The following is a 16326-nucleotide window of genomic DNA, read 5'->3' as shown; positions in this document are numbered from 1 at the left end:
TAGTATGTGCTGGTTGTATGTACTGTGTGTGTGTGTGAATGTTGGCTGGATGTAGTGTGTGTGTGTGTGTGTGTGTGTGTGAATGTTGGCTGGATGTAGTGTGTGTGTGTGTGTGTGTGTGTGTGTGAATGTTGGCTGGATGTAGTGTGTGTGTGTGTGTGTGTGTGTGTGAATGTTGGCTGGATGTAGTGTGTGTGTGTGTGTGTGTGAATGTTGGCTGGATGTAGTGTGTGTGTGTGTGTGTGTGAATGTTGGCTGGATGTAGTGTGTGTGTGTGTGTGTGTGTGAATGTTGGCTGGATGTAGTGTGTGTGTGTGTGTGTGTGTGTGTGTGTGAATGTTGGCTGGATGTAGTGTGTGTGTGTGTGTGTGTGTGTGTGTGTGTGAATGTTGGCTGGATGTAGTGTGTGTGTGTGTGAATGTTGGCTGGATGTAGTGTGTGTGTGTGTGTGTGTGTGTGAATGTTGGCTGGATGTAGTGTGTGTGTGTGTGTGTGTGTGTGAATGTTGGCTGGATGTAGTGTGTGTGTGTGTGTGTGTGTGTGAATGTTGGCTGGATGTAGTGTGTGTGTGTGTGTGTGTGTGTGAATGTTGGCTGGATGTAGTGTGTGTGTGTGTGTGTGTGTGTGAATGTTGGCTGGATGTAGTGTGTGTGTGTGTGTGTGTGTGTGAATGTTGGCTGGATGTAGTGTGTGTGTGTGTGTGTGTGTGTGAATGTTGGCTGGATGTAGTGTGTGTGTGTGTGTGTGTGTGTGAATGTTGGCTGGATGTAGTGTGTGTGTGTGTAGTGTGTTTGCTTGCTTGCTTCCTGTGTGTCTCTATAATTTGAGTGTTATCCATATATAAGCAATGCTTCCAATATATACATGTAAATATGAATATATAGTATGAATCAAACTTTGTCCTCACTAACCTACCCCCACTTTTTTTTTTTTTACACATACACTACAATCACACAATTACTGGCCCACACACTGTCATTCTGACCCACAAACACACAATCTCTGACCCAAACATACACTCCATACTAACCTTTTACAAACATCAGACCCATATTTTACATTACCAGCAGATTTAATCCTGCAGTCCGTTTCAGATTATTCTTTTGACTTTTCTTTTCTCAATGCCTAGAGTGCCATTTGTTGGATATGATGTCATGCTTTATCCCGGCAGCCATTAGCGCTGTGCATCGCGATAAGCGACTGCTTCTCCTCGCACCTCCCAATGCTTGGCAGCCTAGTGCGGCCCCAGCTGGCTATATGCGCAGGGGACAGTCCTTCCAGTGCATTCATACTACATCCCCTTGCCAAGGCTAAAAGAATAGAAAAACTGCATGTCTGGAACTGCATGTCTGGGGTGTCAGGCGATATAAATTCCACATCCCTGAGGAAGCATAGCACACAACCTAACCTTCAACTATTGGCAATATGAATGGCTCCTTACAGCCATGGTCATTTAGTAATCACACTCTGCTGGACTGTTTTGGTTTTTTGAGGGAGGAGATGAGGATTCTGCCTCACCTAAAAAGAAAAATTGCCTTCGAATGTCGTACACACAGGATCATTTAGCAAAGCAAGAAGTACACATATTCACAGTAAATGTAACATTTAGTGTCATAGTAGCTGAATTGGCGAATTTTTACACTTATATTGGCCTTAAATTTGAAATTCTACTCCTAACTGTTCTCACTTTAGTAAATAACACTGTCAGACGGCTCTATTCACAATATCTCTGAGCAATTGTAACATGAAGACAATAGTGGGTACGAGACTTGTGCTCAATGCACACAACAGGATTACTAGAACAGAGAATTTACTGAAAATATACATATTTTAACACAGTGCATACATAGGGTTTTTATTACAGGCTTTATTGTGCATTAATTTCGTTTAGTCTCCATAGATTAATACTGTGGGGGCTGGAATGTATCAAATCAGGGACATCATGTAATAAAGAGGTGGGGGGGACATCCTATACTCCTATACATTATTTACTGGTTTCTGTCAGAAATTAGGAGGAGATGTAGAATCAGATCTGCTCTGTCCACGTGTGGATGGATTTTAACAGAAGGAACATCATCTCGCTTAATGAGAGAAACAGGTGCCAAAATCTAGGGTTCCTAAGACCGAGGCATGTCACATCTCCTGTTTCAGTAATACGTGATACATTGGGGTTGTGTATAAAAGGTCTTCTGTTCTTTAATGTACTAAAAGTGTGGTGCCCACCATAAAACCTGTGAAAAGCGGGCACATTGAATTGGTAACTCTACCCTTTTTCCATGTTGCACCACTCTTCATTACAGACCCTTTTAATACATAACCCTCACTGTGTTTAATACTTTTATTTGAGATTCTGTTAGAAACGCAAACTATAGTTATTGGATCATTATACTACTCCTCGAAATCAAACTTTTTAGGCCCAATCCACCTTAAATGGCCAATAAAGTTATTTAGACCACTTCATGTCAATAAAGTGCTCTGTGTGCAGTGGTCCTGTAAGTTTAACCCTTTACGTTAAAATATGGCTATTTTTTAAAAAGGGCAATGTTTACCTTGAAGGGTTAAACACGCTTCTAGTGGCTTCTGCTGCACTGGCCGAGTAAATCTCAGTCACGTGATGTTGCAGCTCATAGGATAACATTGGATGCAATGCTTTCACATGACAAGCATCGGATGCGAGCAGCACTTGCCACATATGCAAATCAGTTAACCAATACTCCTCTATAAGCATTGGATTGGACCAGCATCAGAATAAGCCACGCCTCCTCAATGATGCTGCGGGAGGAGGAGAGGTGAGCAGCAACCTAGGGGCTGTAAAAGGTAAGTAAAAACCTTTATTTTATTTTTGTTTATATTTTTATGACAAACCGGATGGGGGCATTAGGAATATAGTATTTGTATGTCTAACGTTACAGTGTGCCTTTAAAAAAAAAAAAAAAATATCCAACAACTGGGGGGGGGGGAAAGTGACTCATGTTCGTTAGATACTCTAACTATCTTCATCATCATCATCATCCTCACCTGGAATTAGTATTTTTGGAATATCTGGAGGAATCGCCTCTTCTGGTAAGTTATTTCTGAATGAAAGGGACAGATCCACTATCCTATAGAGAGGGCCTGATGTAATACTCATCTCAGGAAGTTCACGCGAGGTGCCATCATTGCTGGATGAGAGTGGGCCCTTATACACTGTAGAAGGACTGTGACTTGGGAGCGCAGATGACCTCTTCAGAATGCTCTTGCTGAATGAGGGGCCATGAGGCGTATATGGTCTCATATTCAGTAAGTCACTCCCCTTCGCTCTGCCTTTGCCCTGGCAGCCCTTAGGCAGATTGATTAATGAATAGTCAATGCTGTTGTCTGGTGTAAATTCAAATTTTAGTTTTGGGATAAACACTGCATTTTTCTCTGTACTCCTCGTCAGCACCAGAACGCCTTGACTTTTTCTGATAACCTCACTTTGATGTGACCAACGTTTTTCATTTTTTATTATAGAATTCCTGGAAGAGTCCAGTTCTCTTTTTAGTTCCCTATTTAATTCTGAACTTTGTACCAAACCCTCTGAAATCTGAGCTACGCCACAGTCTGTATTTGGCACAAAAACCTGAGTACCGTCCACTATACAGCCAGTACAATGATCTTCGATTGAGAATTTTATTGAATTCTGACCTGAATTAATATCATTGTCTCTAGGTATGGTGTTGACGGGAATTTCTGTAGCTATACTTGTTTTTGGAGACTGAATGTTCGTTTTCACCCTTAAATCGTCATCCTCGCCCATCTCAGTACCGATGCCTTGTTCAAGGCTAGTGGAGGTTTTTGTTGTTTGACATGACAAAACCTTTCGGTTCATGTCTGTGCTGTGCTCCTCATCCTCCCCTGACACATGTGCATAGGCACACTCTGTAATCTTATGAGTTAAAATGGCATCCACCTGTGTACTCTCTCTGACATGGTGTCCAGCTAATACTTCTTTCTCAACTGATATATTCTGTTGGACTACTTGTGATGTTCTAGTTTGTCCACTCCCCCAAGGCTCATTATTGATAGCTTCCTTCGGCTCTTTGAAAGAAGTACTAGCATTCTGAAGCTCTGTGGAGTGAGAAACACTTAAATTCTGGAGCTCTGTGGAGGAAGGAGCACTGAAATTATGAAGCTCTGAGGAGGAAGGAGCAGGGGAATTCTGGAGCTCTGTAGAGGAAGGAGCATGGGAATTCTGGAGCTCTGTAGAGGAAGGAGCAGGGGGATTCTGGAGCTCTGTAGAGGAAGGAGCAGGGGGATTCTGGAGCTCTGTAGAGGAAGGAGCAGGGGAATTCTGGAGCTCTGTAGAGGAAGGAGCACTGAAATTCTGAAGCTCTGCGGAGGAAGGAGCAGGGGAATTCTGGAGCTCTGTTGAGGAAGGAGCACTGGCATTCTGAAGCTTTGTAGAGGAAGGAGCACTGGAATTCTGAAGCCCCTTGGAGAAAGGAGCACTGGCATTCTGAAGCTTTGTAGAGGAAGGAGCACTGGAATTCTGAAGCCCCTTGGAGGAAGGAGCACTGGAATTCTGAAGCTCTGTGGAAGAAGGAGCACTGGAATTCTGGAGCTCTAGTGAGGTAAGAGCACTGGAATTGTGAAGTTCTTTAGAGGAATGAGCACTGGAATTCCAAAGCTCTAGGGAGGAAAGAGCACTGGAATTAAGAAGCTCTGTGGAGGATGGAGCACTGGAATTCTGAAGCTTTGTAGAGGAATGAGCAATGAAATTCTGAAGCTCTTCAGAGGAAAGAGTACTGGAATTCTGAAGCTCTGTGGAAGAAGGAGCACTGGAATTCTGAAGCTCTGTGGAAGAAGGAGCACTGGAATTCTGGAGCTCTAGTGAGGTAAGAGCACTGGAATTCTGAAGCTTTATAGAGGAAGAAGCACTGAAATTCTGAAGCTCTGTGGAGTAAGGAGCACTGGAATTCTGAAGCTTTGTATAGGAAAAAGCACTAGAATTCTGAAGTTTTGTAGAGGAAGAAGCACTGGAATTCAGAAGCTCTGTGGCAGAAGAAGCACTGGAATTCTGGAACCCTAGGGAAGAAGGAGCACTTGAATTCAGAAGCTTTGTAGAAGAAGAAGCACTAGAATTCTGAAGTTTCTTGAAATAATTATCATAGACATTATGAAGCTCCTGGAAAGAAGACACTGTGGGTTCCTGAATTATTTTTTGCTCTCCAAACGAGCGGTCGATGGCTTTTTGAGGCACTTTGACTGAACAAGCATGAGTTTCCGGAGTCGGTGTGAGGTAACCAGCAGAAAATCTCGAATTGTGAAGGGGTTGGCCATTTCCTTTCTGGAACTCTTGTAAAGAATAGCTGATGTCTTGAGGTATTTTGGAGACATAATTATCATCAGTTTTTATATTGGCTTCAAAAATCTTCACCTGGTTACTCCCGGACTGATCGGAATCTTCATTAGTTGACTTTTGGCTGGTCTCAGAAACAGAGTTAATATAATCTTCCAGAACCAAGTCATTTATCTGCTGGATAACTAGATTACTTTCCGTGTCCGTCTTTGGAAACCCAGCAGGCTTTGTTTGCTTCACCCTACGAAGATTTAAAAAAAAAAAAAAGATTTTTTCATGAAAAAAAAACATGTTTTCTCTTTTGTGAGACGGATAGGATATGACATAACATAGCTATTGGATGATTATTACAAGTAGTTACAAATAAAATAAATGTTTAATTCAAACTCTCAATGTTTCTATAAAATGTTGGGGTGCTTTACACACAGAGTTCATTCTATAAGATCTTCTCTTTTGGACTAGAGTTAATTTTACATCTCAGACACAAAGAATAGAGGAACTGCCGTTCATAGGAGCTCTTTGCGGTATTTGATCAATATCTGGTGCTAGTAAACATGTTGATTGAATACTGACAACCAGAACTGTGCAGAGCTGGGCTGCTGACTATATTAAAGCCACAATGCATTGTGGGCTTGTACCTTTGTAAAGATTCTAATGGCTAATGATTCCAATATCAGCTCTTTAGAATGCCCCTATTTTGTACCATTTGTAATGTACACATGCACTGTCCTGCACTTTTCCTGCTACTGGTTAAACGAGAGACATATTTATGGCGTGACTGTAAATGTTTAGTCATTTTAATTCACACATGAGCTCACCTTTTTGGATGGCTGGTTTCTTTCTTGTTTAAGAACACAAATGCATGTGGCTGTTTAGCGGCCGGTTGGTATGGACTGGTCAGAGCTGGCTGCTTGCTAAGTGGTCTCCCGTGGTAAATGAAACATGCATCTTTGTTTCCTACACACAGAAAAATCTATTAACAATATATACCTTATTTATTGTCCTCTCTCTCTATATATTCATATATCAAACCACTTAAAATAAAATTACAGGGGTGGTTAATACCATATTCTTAAAGGGATACTAAGCTTTGAACATTACATTTATTTTGAAATGATTCGATTCGAAATTCAACAAAACTTCTAAAGTAACGTCAGGTAGATAAAATAATGGATTTAAAGATAAGATTTCCTAAATCTGTTTAAACTATGCTGGCATTGATGTTATATTTCCGTCAGCCAGCAAAATCACACAGCTCACTAAAGTATGTTCAAGAGGTGGGAGGGCAATAATTAGTATTCCTCTCAATTTCTATTACCTCTACGTAGATCAACTGAAAGGTTGTGCTTCACTGGTTTAACTAGAGTACAGTTTTAAGTACACAGTTTGTGACAAGGTTCCACTGATCTTTGATGCAAGCACTTGTATCTACAACTAATGTATCCTTAAGTTCGCCAGCAATGAAGGAGGACCCATTTATCCATCCTTTTTGTTTTGTTTGAAGTAAATCAATCAAATGTAGATGACACGATCAGATTCATAAAATATCTCTTTTACAATATGGGAAAATTCGAAACCATTTTATAATGAAATGACAAAACTTGCATGAGAATTTCTGCTGTCATCCAGGTGTGAATCTGTGAGCGACCAAAGTGCCCTTCATGCCGTCTCAGAATGATTAATGTTTATTAACAAAGGTTTGGACTGGGAGTTAGCCCCCTACCTGATATATGAAAACAGCCGGCAGGGGAAGATAAAGTCTTTTTTTTCTCTGAATCCAACAGTTTCAACCTTTTACATGGATAAAAAGTGATAGGGTTAGCAACAAAAAGGACATCTTCAACAGTTTGTCATTGGCGTGATGTATTTTTTATTAGAACTTGCTGTTGCCTTTTACACTTAATCACATTTTTCTGAATGCTAGAGAAATTTCACAGATTCTTGAGAAAATGACTTCAGCATTCACAGCTCGGGCTCTGACCTATCTTAAAGTAACTGGTCTTTTTTTTCTTTTTTCTAAAGTGTGAACATCAGGTTTTGATTGTGTCCAGTATTCCAAAAGATTATACGTCGTTCCCTTAGAACACCGTTCTGCTTGGATTAGCCATTATTGGGTTGGCTTTGGCAGTGAGCTAAGCATGAAAGCATTAAAATATTATCAATTCCATTGGGATTATTCACTAAAGAGTGTATTGTAAACCAAATTGCAAAATTATCCAAATCAGCTATTTTGACCTAAATTTTGCAATTTGATTGTTCTAGGCCAGTGGTTTCCAACCCAGTCCTCAAGTACCCCCTACCAGTCCAGGATTTAGGGAGTACCCTTTTTATGTTTTAAGTGTTTATAGAAAAAAAGAAAAACCACTTTAGACACAACAGGGTAATCTCTAAATCCTCGACTGGCAGGGGGTACTTGAGGACTGGGTTGGAAACCCCTGATCTAGGCAAACACCACACACATAAGGCACTACAGCTTCCTGAAGTCTTTACATACAAAAGGCCTATATTTGAAATCATCACTTTTATTACTAATATCATAAACACCTACCTGGCTGTCAATCAGACAGCCAGGGAGCATGTCTTCCTGATGGAAGTGTCAGTTGTTATCTGCTATAGCATGCCTGCCTGGTCTTCTAAGTATAGGTTTACCTGTGACCGTGCACCCATGGAGCCTACTTTAGCCCCTTCCATGAACTTGAGATTTCAGCTCAATGAGAAGATTCCTATTGGTCATTCTCCCGGGAAGAAGGAGAGGATTTGCAAACGCTGCAGACAGCAGATCTGCAGGTTTTGCAAGCTGTTTTCAGATATACACACAATGACAAAATACAGCCTTTAATGAATGCATTTGCTCTGGTTGGGGGTATATCTATGAAATTGTTAATGAAATACACATTTTTCCTTTGTAGCATTCCTTTAAAATACTGCAATTCGGGGGCGTGGCCAACTTCCGAGTCGAGAGGACGCATGGAGTGAGAGCTCCTTGTCCTATCTGACCACAGAAGCTTCATACAGCGAATATTTTCATATGAATTTGACCAGGACAGACAGTGAACATCCACTGGACACAGGTCTGTCATGGCACCGTCCAAACAACTAAAGCTAACTTAGTTGGTCTGGTTGTTCGGTAGTTTGTTCGTATGTCGAATGAAGGTATTCCACTTTGTATTTATTGTGTTCCTACCGAACAACCAGACGAATGCTTAGGAAATACATTGCATACAAGTAACAAAACCATAGGAATAATGTTGCAATAAAAAGAATTATGGACAGCCAAACGTAATCCGCTACACACACACACTGGATATAGATTTTAAAGACCTTGCAGCTGATATATGCAAAGACCTGGACGAAATAGGTAACACAATCAACCATCTAGAAAATAGAACTGAAGATCTATGTGCGGCTCACAATGAGGCACTGGACAAAATCCAGAGCCTTGCTGCAGAGCACAAGTTCCTCAAACACAAAATGGCCGATATGGAAGACAGGGCAAGATGTAATAACGTCAGATTTAGAGGGATCAAAGATTCCTAATGAAGAGCTACCTACTTATTAGAAAGTTTTGTGCCGCGCAATTGTCCCGGGCTTGGAAGACTCGCATGGATGATGGATCGTGACCATCGATTGCCCCGTCCACCATGCTTCTCAGCCAATAACCCGAAGGACACTATCGGCCGCTTTCAAGTCCAAAGACTTGCTTATTCAGGCTGCACGTAGACTCCCATAACTGCCGGAACCGTACCAGCACATCTCCATCTTCGCAGATCTGTCTGCCGTGACAATAGCCAGGAGGAAAGAGTTTGTCAACGTCACAAAGACTCTCAGGAATCACACCATACAATACAGGTGGGGACAAAAGATCCTGATATGGAAAAACAGCAGATCCCATGTCATTTTAGAGCCAGAGGATGGAGCCAAGCTGCTGACAGAATGGGGCTTACAGAGAGCTGCGGAACCACGAGATCAACAGAAATTCTCACCGAAGCATATGCAAGGGGAATGGCAGATGGCAAACTCAAGAACAAGTGATCAAGGGGAACTTTTTCGTTGCAACCCATACCGCACACAGGACTGGTAACCGTCTGCCAGGCCCCTGTATATTTCTGCCTGTCAATGCACTATATAATGCATATATATAACTGGTTATAATAGAAGGTGGATGATATTAGTTAACATAATTGCATATACCAACTCGGTGTTAATTCAAATAGCTTATTATTCTCACACAATATGTTTTAACAGAAGTTTAATATGGTGGTATTGGCTGTACAGGTAATCCTCTACTAGGAAACCGTCCCCATCCAGGCCCTCACCATAACATGCCATGTGGCATGTGGAGATTTGGCGCGGGACGGCTAGATAACTGACCCACGTATAGTTTGACTGAGTCGTATAGGAACCATCCTATGCCACAACAAGTTATGACGAAAAAAAATAATAATAATAATTGTGTTAGCTGTAACAGGTTCCTCAACTCTTGATATGTTACATTATGTCTGATAAGGTCAGGGAATCGGATTGGTACGTACCCCTTAAACTGAATGTTTGGGAGTGGACATATTTTGCGTTGGCTCCCTCTTTGTAGCGGTACTTACCCTTTCCAGGGGCCGGCCGGGGTCCTCTGTTCAAGCCGCGCGCGGCTCATCCAACGGCTGCAACAGGAAGGCGGGCAGTGACCGCGAGAAGCGTTCACGTGTCCCGCCTGACTCTAAGAGCGCGCCGCGGGTCTCGGGTGCGCTCTTAAAGGGACAGTGGGAGCCTAAATTGGCAAAGGCCCCCCATTGGTCCCTGTCATGCCACACTCCTCATACACTTACCTTTTGGGGGCGTGGATGTGACAGGGGCAAATCAAAATGGTTGTTAAGGCATATATACTCACCTTTTTCCCTTAGTTCCTAGTTCCTATCGTGGTTTCTGTTATAGTTCCCTTTAGAGCTTGTTGTGTTCAGTTGTGTTCCTTCGTACTTGACCTTGGCTTTGTTTCTGACTACGTTATCTCTTGCTGTTTACTGTGTACCAGACCCTGGCTAGTCCTAGTTTACGCTGTCTCTTTATGGCCTTGACCTCGGATCGCTCCTGACTCTGTACTCCTCTCATATACGTCGAGTCCGTACATTCTAAGGTCCGGTAGTGGTATCTCCCCTCTGTATTGTCTTCTGTTGAGTTGAATCCTGCGTGTTGGGGTATATTTTCGTTACACTCTTCAGCCACAATGGTTACTCTTTTCTCTAAGAGTGATATGTATATACTTTTGTTTATCCCTTCTCTCCCCTTTGTTAAATATGGTTATAGTATTCTTTTGCTTAAACAAACCTTCCTACAAACTCAGCCCCTTTCTGCCAGGAACGGGGTCTCCTTCCAGTTAAAGAAACCCCTAGGTTATCTCATGATAAGCTCCGTAGCACGTTATGGGAATGTTAATGTTAAGGGTTTGAACAGCCCTCATAAATGAATGTTAACCCTGCAAGACATGCATAAATCAACAGCTGCCATAATAAGTCTCCAAGTAACACCCTTCTGTAAACACAACCCACCAAACTTCTCTTCTAAAGTATATCCCCAAGTATTCCACACTCTTTCTCCCAATAAAACTAAAGGCGTTTCCATACTCTTCCACAGAGACTGGGTGTTCCAACCAGACACTGAATACCATGACCCTCAGGGTCGACTGCTACTTTTGCAAGGCTCTCTAAATGGTCTGCAAATCACTGTGGCCTCTCTGTATGCCCCTAACGACTCCTAACTGTCCTTTCTGTCCAAAGCATTTAAAAAGATCACGCAACTTAGGGAAGGTCATACGTTCATCTGCGGCAACTTTAATTGCATGCTTGACCCCACCTTAGATACCCAAAGGTTAAGAAACAAAAATCCCACTACTGCATCTCTCTCACTTAGCCTGCATGTGGCACCATTACTGCAGAAACATGCCTTGTATGATACTTGGCGGAGCCTGTACCCCTCAGCCAGGGACTACTAGTTCTTTTCCCCTGTACTTATGACTTATTCACGAATTGACATGTGCCTTACGGACAAGCACACCCTAACACATCTCTGAGGTTTCCATACGACAGAGGACCTGGTCCGACCACACACCTATAATAGTTACAATTCAAATTCCATACCCAGCTAGGGGCAGAGGCAAGTGGAGACTGAACGACTCCCTGTTAGAAAACCCTGAATACCTAAAAAAAAAAAAAAAAACATTTTTTAAAGAGAACGATTCGCCAGAATGGATTGCCCACAAAGCAGTTGTTAGGGGTCTACTAATCCAGTTAGGCTCAAGAACCAAACACAAAGTGCGCGAGAAAAGGACACAGCTCCTTCGAGAACTCACGGACTTAGACATCAAAAATAACACTTCATTAATCTGATTGGCCTGGGCATCCCAGATGGGCGCTGTTATTATATAGCAACAATATTATCCCATGGGTTGCGTCTAAAAATGAGAGTCCTCTATGGCTACAACAGGAAAACGCCTGCATAGGGTCACAGCACATCGCACACCTCCTTTGGGCCAACACAACGCCTACAGTCACACCAGTGAGCAAGGCGCTTCCCAACACTATGCTTATGCTGACATTGTGGATAAGATCGGTACATATATTTATCGCACCTACTTCATTACTAGCGTTAGCGCCAATTCTCACATTGTCGTCCTTGTCTCGGGACCTTCCAATGCACACATGGAAAGATAGAGGTATAGAAAGAGAAAATGACAAATGGCATCAAACCATTTCCTACCCTAGCAACAGAATTCCAACTAGAACCCAAAGAACTGTTTACATATTTAAGGACTAAACATATAATTCAGTCTAAACGCAAAACACACATAGAACAAACTTCACTTCCTTTGTTTGCCAGGTACTGCATAAAACCCTCAGGCCAGGTGAGACCATTGTCCTTATGCTATAATTCTACTGTGGGACACGAAGATAGTAATAAACTCTCCTACATGCTAACATGCGAAAGAGAGTTGGAAATTTTTTTCCCAGGGAGATGTGGCAGGCGGCAATGACACAAACCAAACAATCATCTAAAAGCGTGTCACATTGGGAGGAGTACACTAAGGTACTGATGAGATAGTACTTGGTACCACACAAACTTTCCTGTATGCACAACACTGCTAGCTCTGAGTGTTGGAAGTGAGGACTCGAAGTTGGTACTATGAAACATATTTTGGGAGTGCACAACACTGACACAGTTCTGGAACATGATTAACGTAACTGTGAAAGAGGTATGCAACACAAATATTACGTTTTGTCTATAGACGCATCTCCTGCATATGATCCCTGGCCCTGGGATACATGAAAACCCCAACAAAACAGTCATTCTAAACCTGCTCACAATATCCAAATCGTGCATAGCATCTCACTGAAAGAGGGTACGAGTTCCCTCTAAAAGTGAGGTTTTAGCTAGCAAAGTGACAGGCACCAAGAGCAAACACACAAAACTCTGAAACAGTCGGAAAGATGTCAGGAAAATCCAACTGAACACATAGGTCAACAAACAGGTGAGGTGCAGGCAGGCTCTTCCCAGATCTGAACAACAATTACTTAAACCCAACCTGGATCGAGACTCATAAAATGACTCATAAAATGAAAGACAATACTCCTAGATAACCTTTACCCCTCCAAACTAATATCATTTTCTTTTGTCCTCGTAGTATAATTTCCCTTCCTCTCCCCAAGCTATGTTCGGCTCCTCTCACCTATCTCCCCTTCTACTTCCCCTCACAAGGATACATACATAACAAATGAATGGTTCACATGGGTGGTTTTGTTGTAGAATTATTAGGCCCCTTTAAATCTATACCCTTATATTTCTCTCATGCTCTCATAGTTTTATAAGAATGCTTTGTTCATAGAAATTGTGTGTCAGCAGGAAATGTTAGGTTCCTGCTGAATGAAACATTGTAGCAGCCAGTCTTAATAAAATGTGAAGTTACTAAAAGCCTTGAGAACTAACCTTGAGAGACTAACGTGCCAACTACTCAAAATGGCTGCCAAAGCCCCCCTCCCATCGAGTGAACTCCTCGTGCTAGCAAGATGGCGCTGAAATCTGGAGGAGAAGTTCATGACGACAGTAGTGACCTAAGATGGTACACCCAGTAGGGAGGGCATTTAATGAACCACTTAACACTTAACCAATTACTGATTTATAATTCTATGTTATCTTGAATTCTCCAGTGACGTAATAATGCCTTTATAAGGGTCTGCGCACCCATTTTCTGTGCTCTTGCCATTAAATTTCCTGAAGTTCTTTCATTTAACCTGAACCTCGTGTCAGTGTGAATTTACTTCTGCGTGCACGCAACTTTATTATTTCTAATTTGGACAGGAACAGATAGTCATTCAAACTTATTGGTTTGCATAAAAGAAATCTATATCAGCTTCATGTTGATTTCTATAGCTGTACCCAGATTCAGTTGATACCTGTGATCTGCCTACATTGCATTCTGTTGAAGTGAAGAGAGAAGTACGAAACCTCGCAACATGAAAGCATATTACCAGTAGATCAAGGCTGTACAGGATAGTATCCAGTCATTAACGTGATACCAGTATGTGTACTACATGCTACAATTGTTACCATTGCTACTACTGTTAAATGACATGTTATACAGCACGATCCATGCCACTGAAATGTGAATTTTATAAAATGACAGGAGGCTTCAAATTTGCTTGAGTCTCTCTTTACTAGAACTCCACAGCAGCACATTAACACAGAGAAAAATCAACCAATCAGAAAAAACGTAGGTACAATAAAACTCACACATAACCTCTTTCTTTGCTGCTCCACATCAGTACAGGTCAGAGTACCACTGCCTCCTGCTCTTAGTGGGTGGCTGTGGGATTATATATATATATATATATTTAATTCACATTATTGTGCCCTGTTACAAGGTTTTATCTATCTCTCTATATTCTGGAGACTATTGCTTTTCTTTCTTCAGGGGGATTCCGTTTTGCTTTTAGCTATTTTCCCCTCCTTTTCTGTTTTTTTACCTGATTATCCACTGTTTTTCTATGCGTGTCTCCTTCTGCCTGCTAGCTACCTAGTTTTGCGGTTCTTTATCCGTCTTTGGTACTGTCTGCTCGGGGATTGCGGGAGACTGCTTTCTAGCAGCCTCCCCAATCCCTGAGTGCCGGGGCCGTGGAGTACGTCTCCGGCAGCCCCACGTTTTTGCTCCCGCTGCCTATTGTCCTCGCTCCAGAGCGTGGTACCCAGCAGTTGGAGCCTCTCTCCCCTTACCGCACCCTTTCTACCTGTCGCTTCACAACCACTCCCCTAACCCGGGATCTGCTCCCAGACTGGGAGCTTATGGTTACCCTGTATTTGGGGAGATTGTGTGCTGGCAAGCACTGTGTTATTTGCATTTCTCTTGTAGTTTGTCCCCTGCTCCACTATTGCCTCTGGCTGGGCCTGGGCCATCTTGGTAGTTCCCCTGTACAGCCTCTATATTAATTGGCACGGGGGAAGCCTCCACCCCTCCCACACCCATCTCAACACTGGGATATATACTCTGGGGGTTACATAGATATGCACCTGGGGGGTCACTAATCTATATGAACATCCCCCCCCCCCCATTCCCTGTGTGTGTTGGCATTCAGATTTGCTGTCCTGTTGCAGCTCCCAGGATTGGCCTGTCTTTGACTGTGCTCCATGATTGGCCTGCTCTGACTGTGCCCCATGATTAGCCTGCCTTGACTGTGCCCCAGGATTGGCCTGCTCTGACTGTGCCATTTCCACTGGGTGACCCCCGGTTTGGCTATTTATATATATATATATATATATATATATATATATATATATGCTAACTATCTTGCCACTGCCGGGGTGCTGCCAAGGCTATTCTGTTTGTACACTATTTCCGTGACAAAGCTTCCGGTCTAGGATTTCAACCTCTGTTTACACTCCCCTTGTTCATATCTCGAGGCTTCGCAGCCTCCCAAGGAAATCGAGCCTCACCTCGCCCCACAGGTGGGGTTCCTTGGAATTCTGGATAAACACGCCCTTAAGAGTTCTTTGACTACCACAGTCACAGTTTTCCTCATTTAGCTTCGAGTACCGGAGTCATCTAGGGTGTGGACAGGGGCCCCTACGCACACTGGCCCAAGTGGTGGAATTTTTCTCGGTTGAAACCACTCGCTGCATGGATCAAGGGGGGGAATGGAAAGGTTCAATTTGGCCCTTCCCCAATCATTACAGCGGACTCAGACGCACATCTTGGGGATTAGAGAACTGCTTGCGCGCCCACATCGACAGATGACCCTTGGACAATCGAAGAAGCCACCTTCACCATCAAGGTCGAGTACTGATGGCAGTTTCTTTCGCAAGCCCAAGTCAGCGCCTTTCAACACATTGCGTCATGCTGAGAATGGTCAACATGTCGGCATTACTGTACATAGATCTCCTTGACGGAACCAGATCACAGATTCACATCTAACGGCATTTTGAGTTTTGTCGGCACTTGGAGGATCATCGAGGACCGGCATCTTCTTCGATCAAGCTACCGTCACATCTTGCGGTTGAAGGGTCCATTCTGGACTTATTTCTTTATCCAAGATTACTTACCAGCGACACAAGCATCGTTTGATTTGTTGGCTGAGCGTTAAAACCGCAAATATGAAGCTTCCTGTCATGTTATAAAATTGTAGATTATGCTAGCTTTAGTGTACCTATAATCTTAATTTTATTAATGACAAGAGGCGAATATTTCCCTCCCTATTTCATCCCTTCCCTGTTGGGTTAGTTGTCAGATGTGTGGGGTAATCAGGTATGTATACAACTCTGCTTGTTGTCTCTGCTACCTGTCACTTGTTCATGTTTCACCTCCTTCATAAGGGTTGGTATATCTGTATATTACGGTAATTCTGGCTGTTACACTGGGTGCCTGCCTGTTTGTTCAGAGTATCGACCAGCCCTTTCGATTCTGTTTCTCTCATTTCAGTTGACAGTCCGTCCTTGGTGCCATGTTTGACATTTCTTCTCGGATGGATGACGTA

The 16326-nt window shown here is 42.7% G+C and overlaps 1 protein-coding gene across 1 annotated transcript in view; it reads right to left on the bottom strand.

The window, feature by feature from the left end:
* Positions 1 to 2986: 2986 nt before the first annotated feature.
* Positions 2987 to 16326, bottom strand: part of LOC134573709 (uncharacterized) — a 31280-nt gene continuing 17940 nt past the window's right edge. The window contains exons 5-7 of the mRNA XM_063433488.1: positions 7044 to 7111; positions 6139 to 6277; positions 2987 to 5561 (exon numbers count right to left, since the gene is read on the bottom strand). Of these exons, the coding sequence (XP_063289558.1) occupies positions 2987 to 5561; positions 6139 to 6277; positions 7044 to 7111 (2782 nt within the window). The remainder of the gene's footprint in view (positions 5562 to 6138; positions 6278 to 7043; positions 7112 to 16326) is intronic.

Source organism: Pelobates fuscus, chromosome 9 (genome assembly GCF_036172605.1).
Source record: "Pelobates fuscus isolate aPelFus1 chromosome 9, aPelFus1.pri, whole genome shotgun sequence".
In the NCBI taxonomy this organism is placed as follows: domain Eukaryota; kingdom Metazoa; phylum Chordata; class Amphibia; order Anura; family Pelobatidae; genus Pelobates; species Pelobates fuscus.
This window is presented reverse-complemented; position numbering and strand designations above follow the sequence as displayed.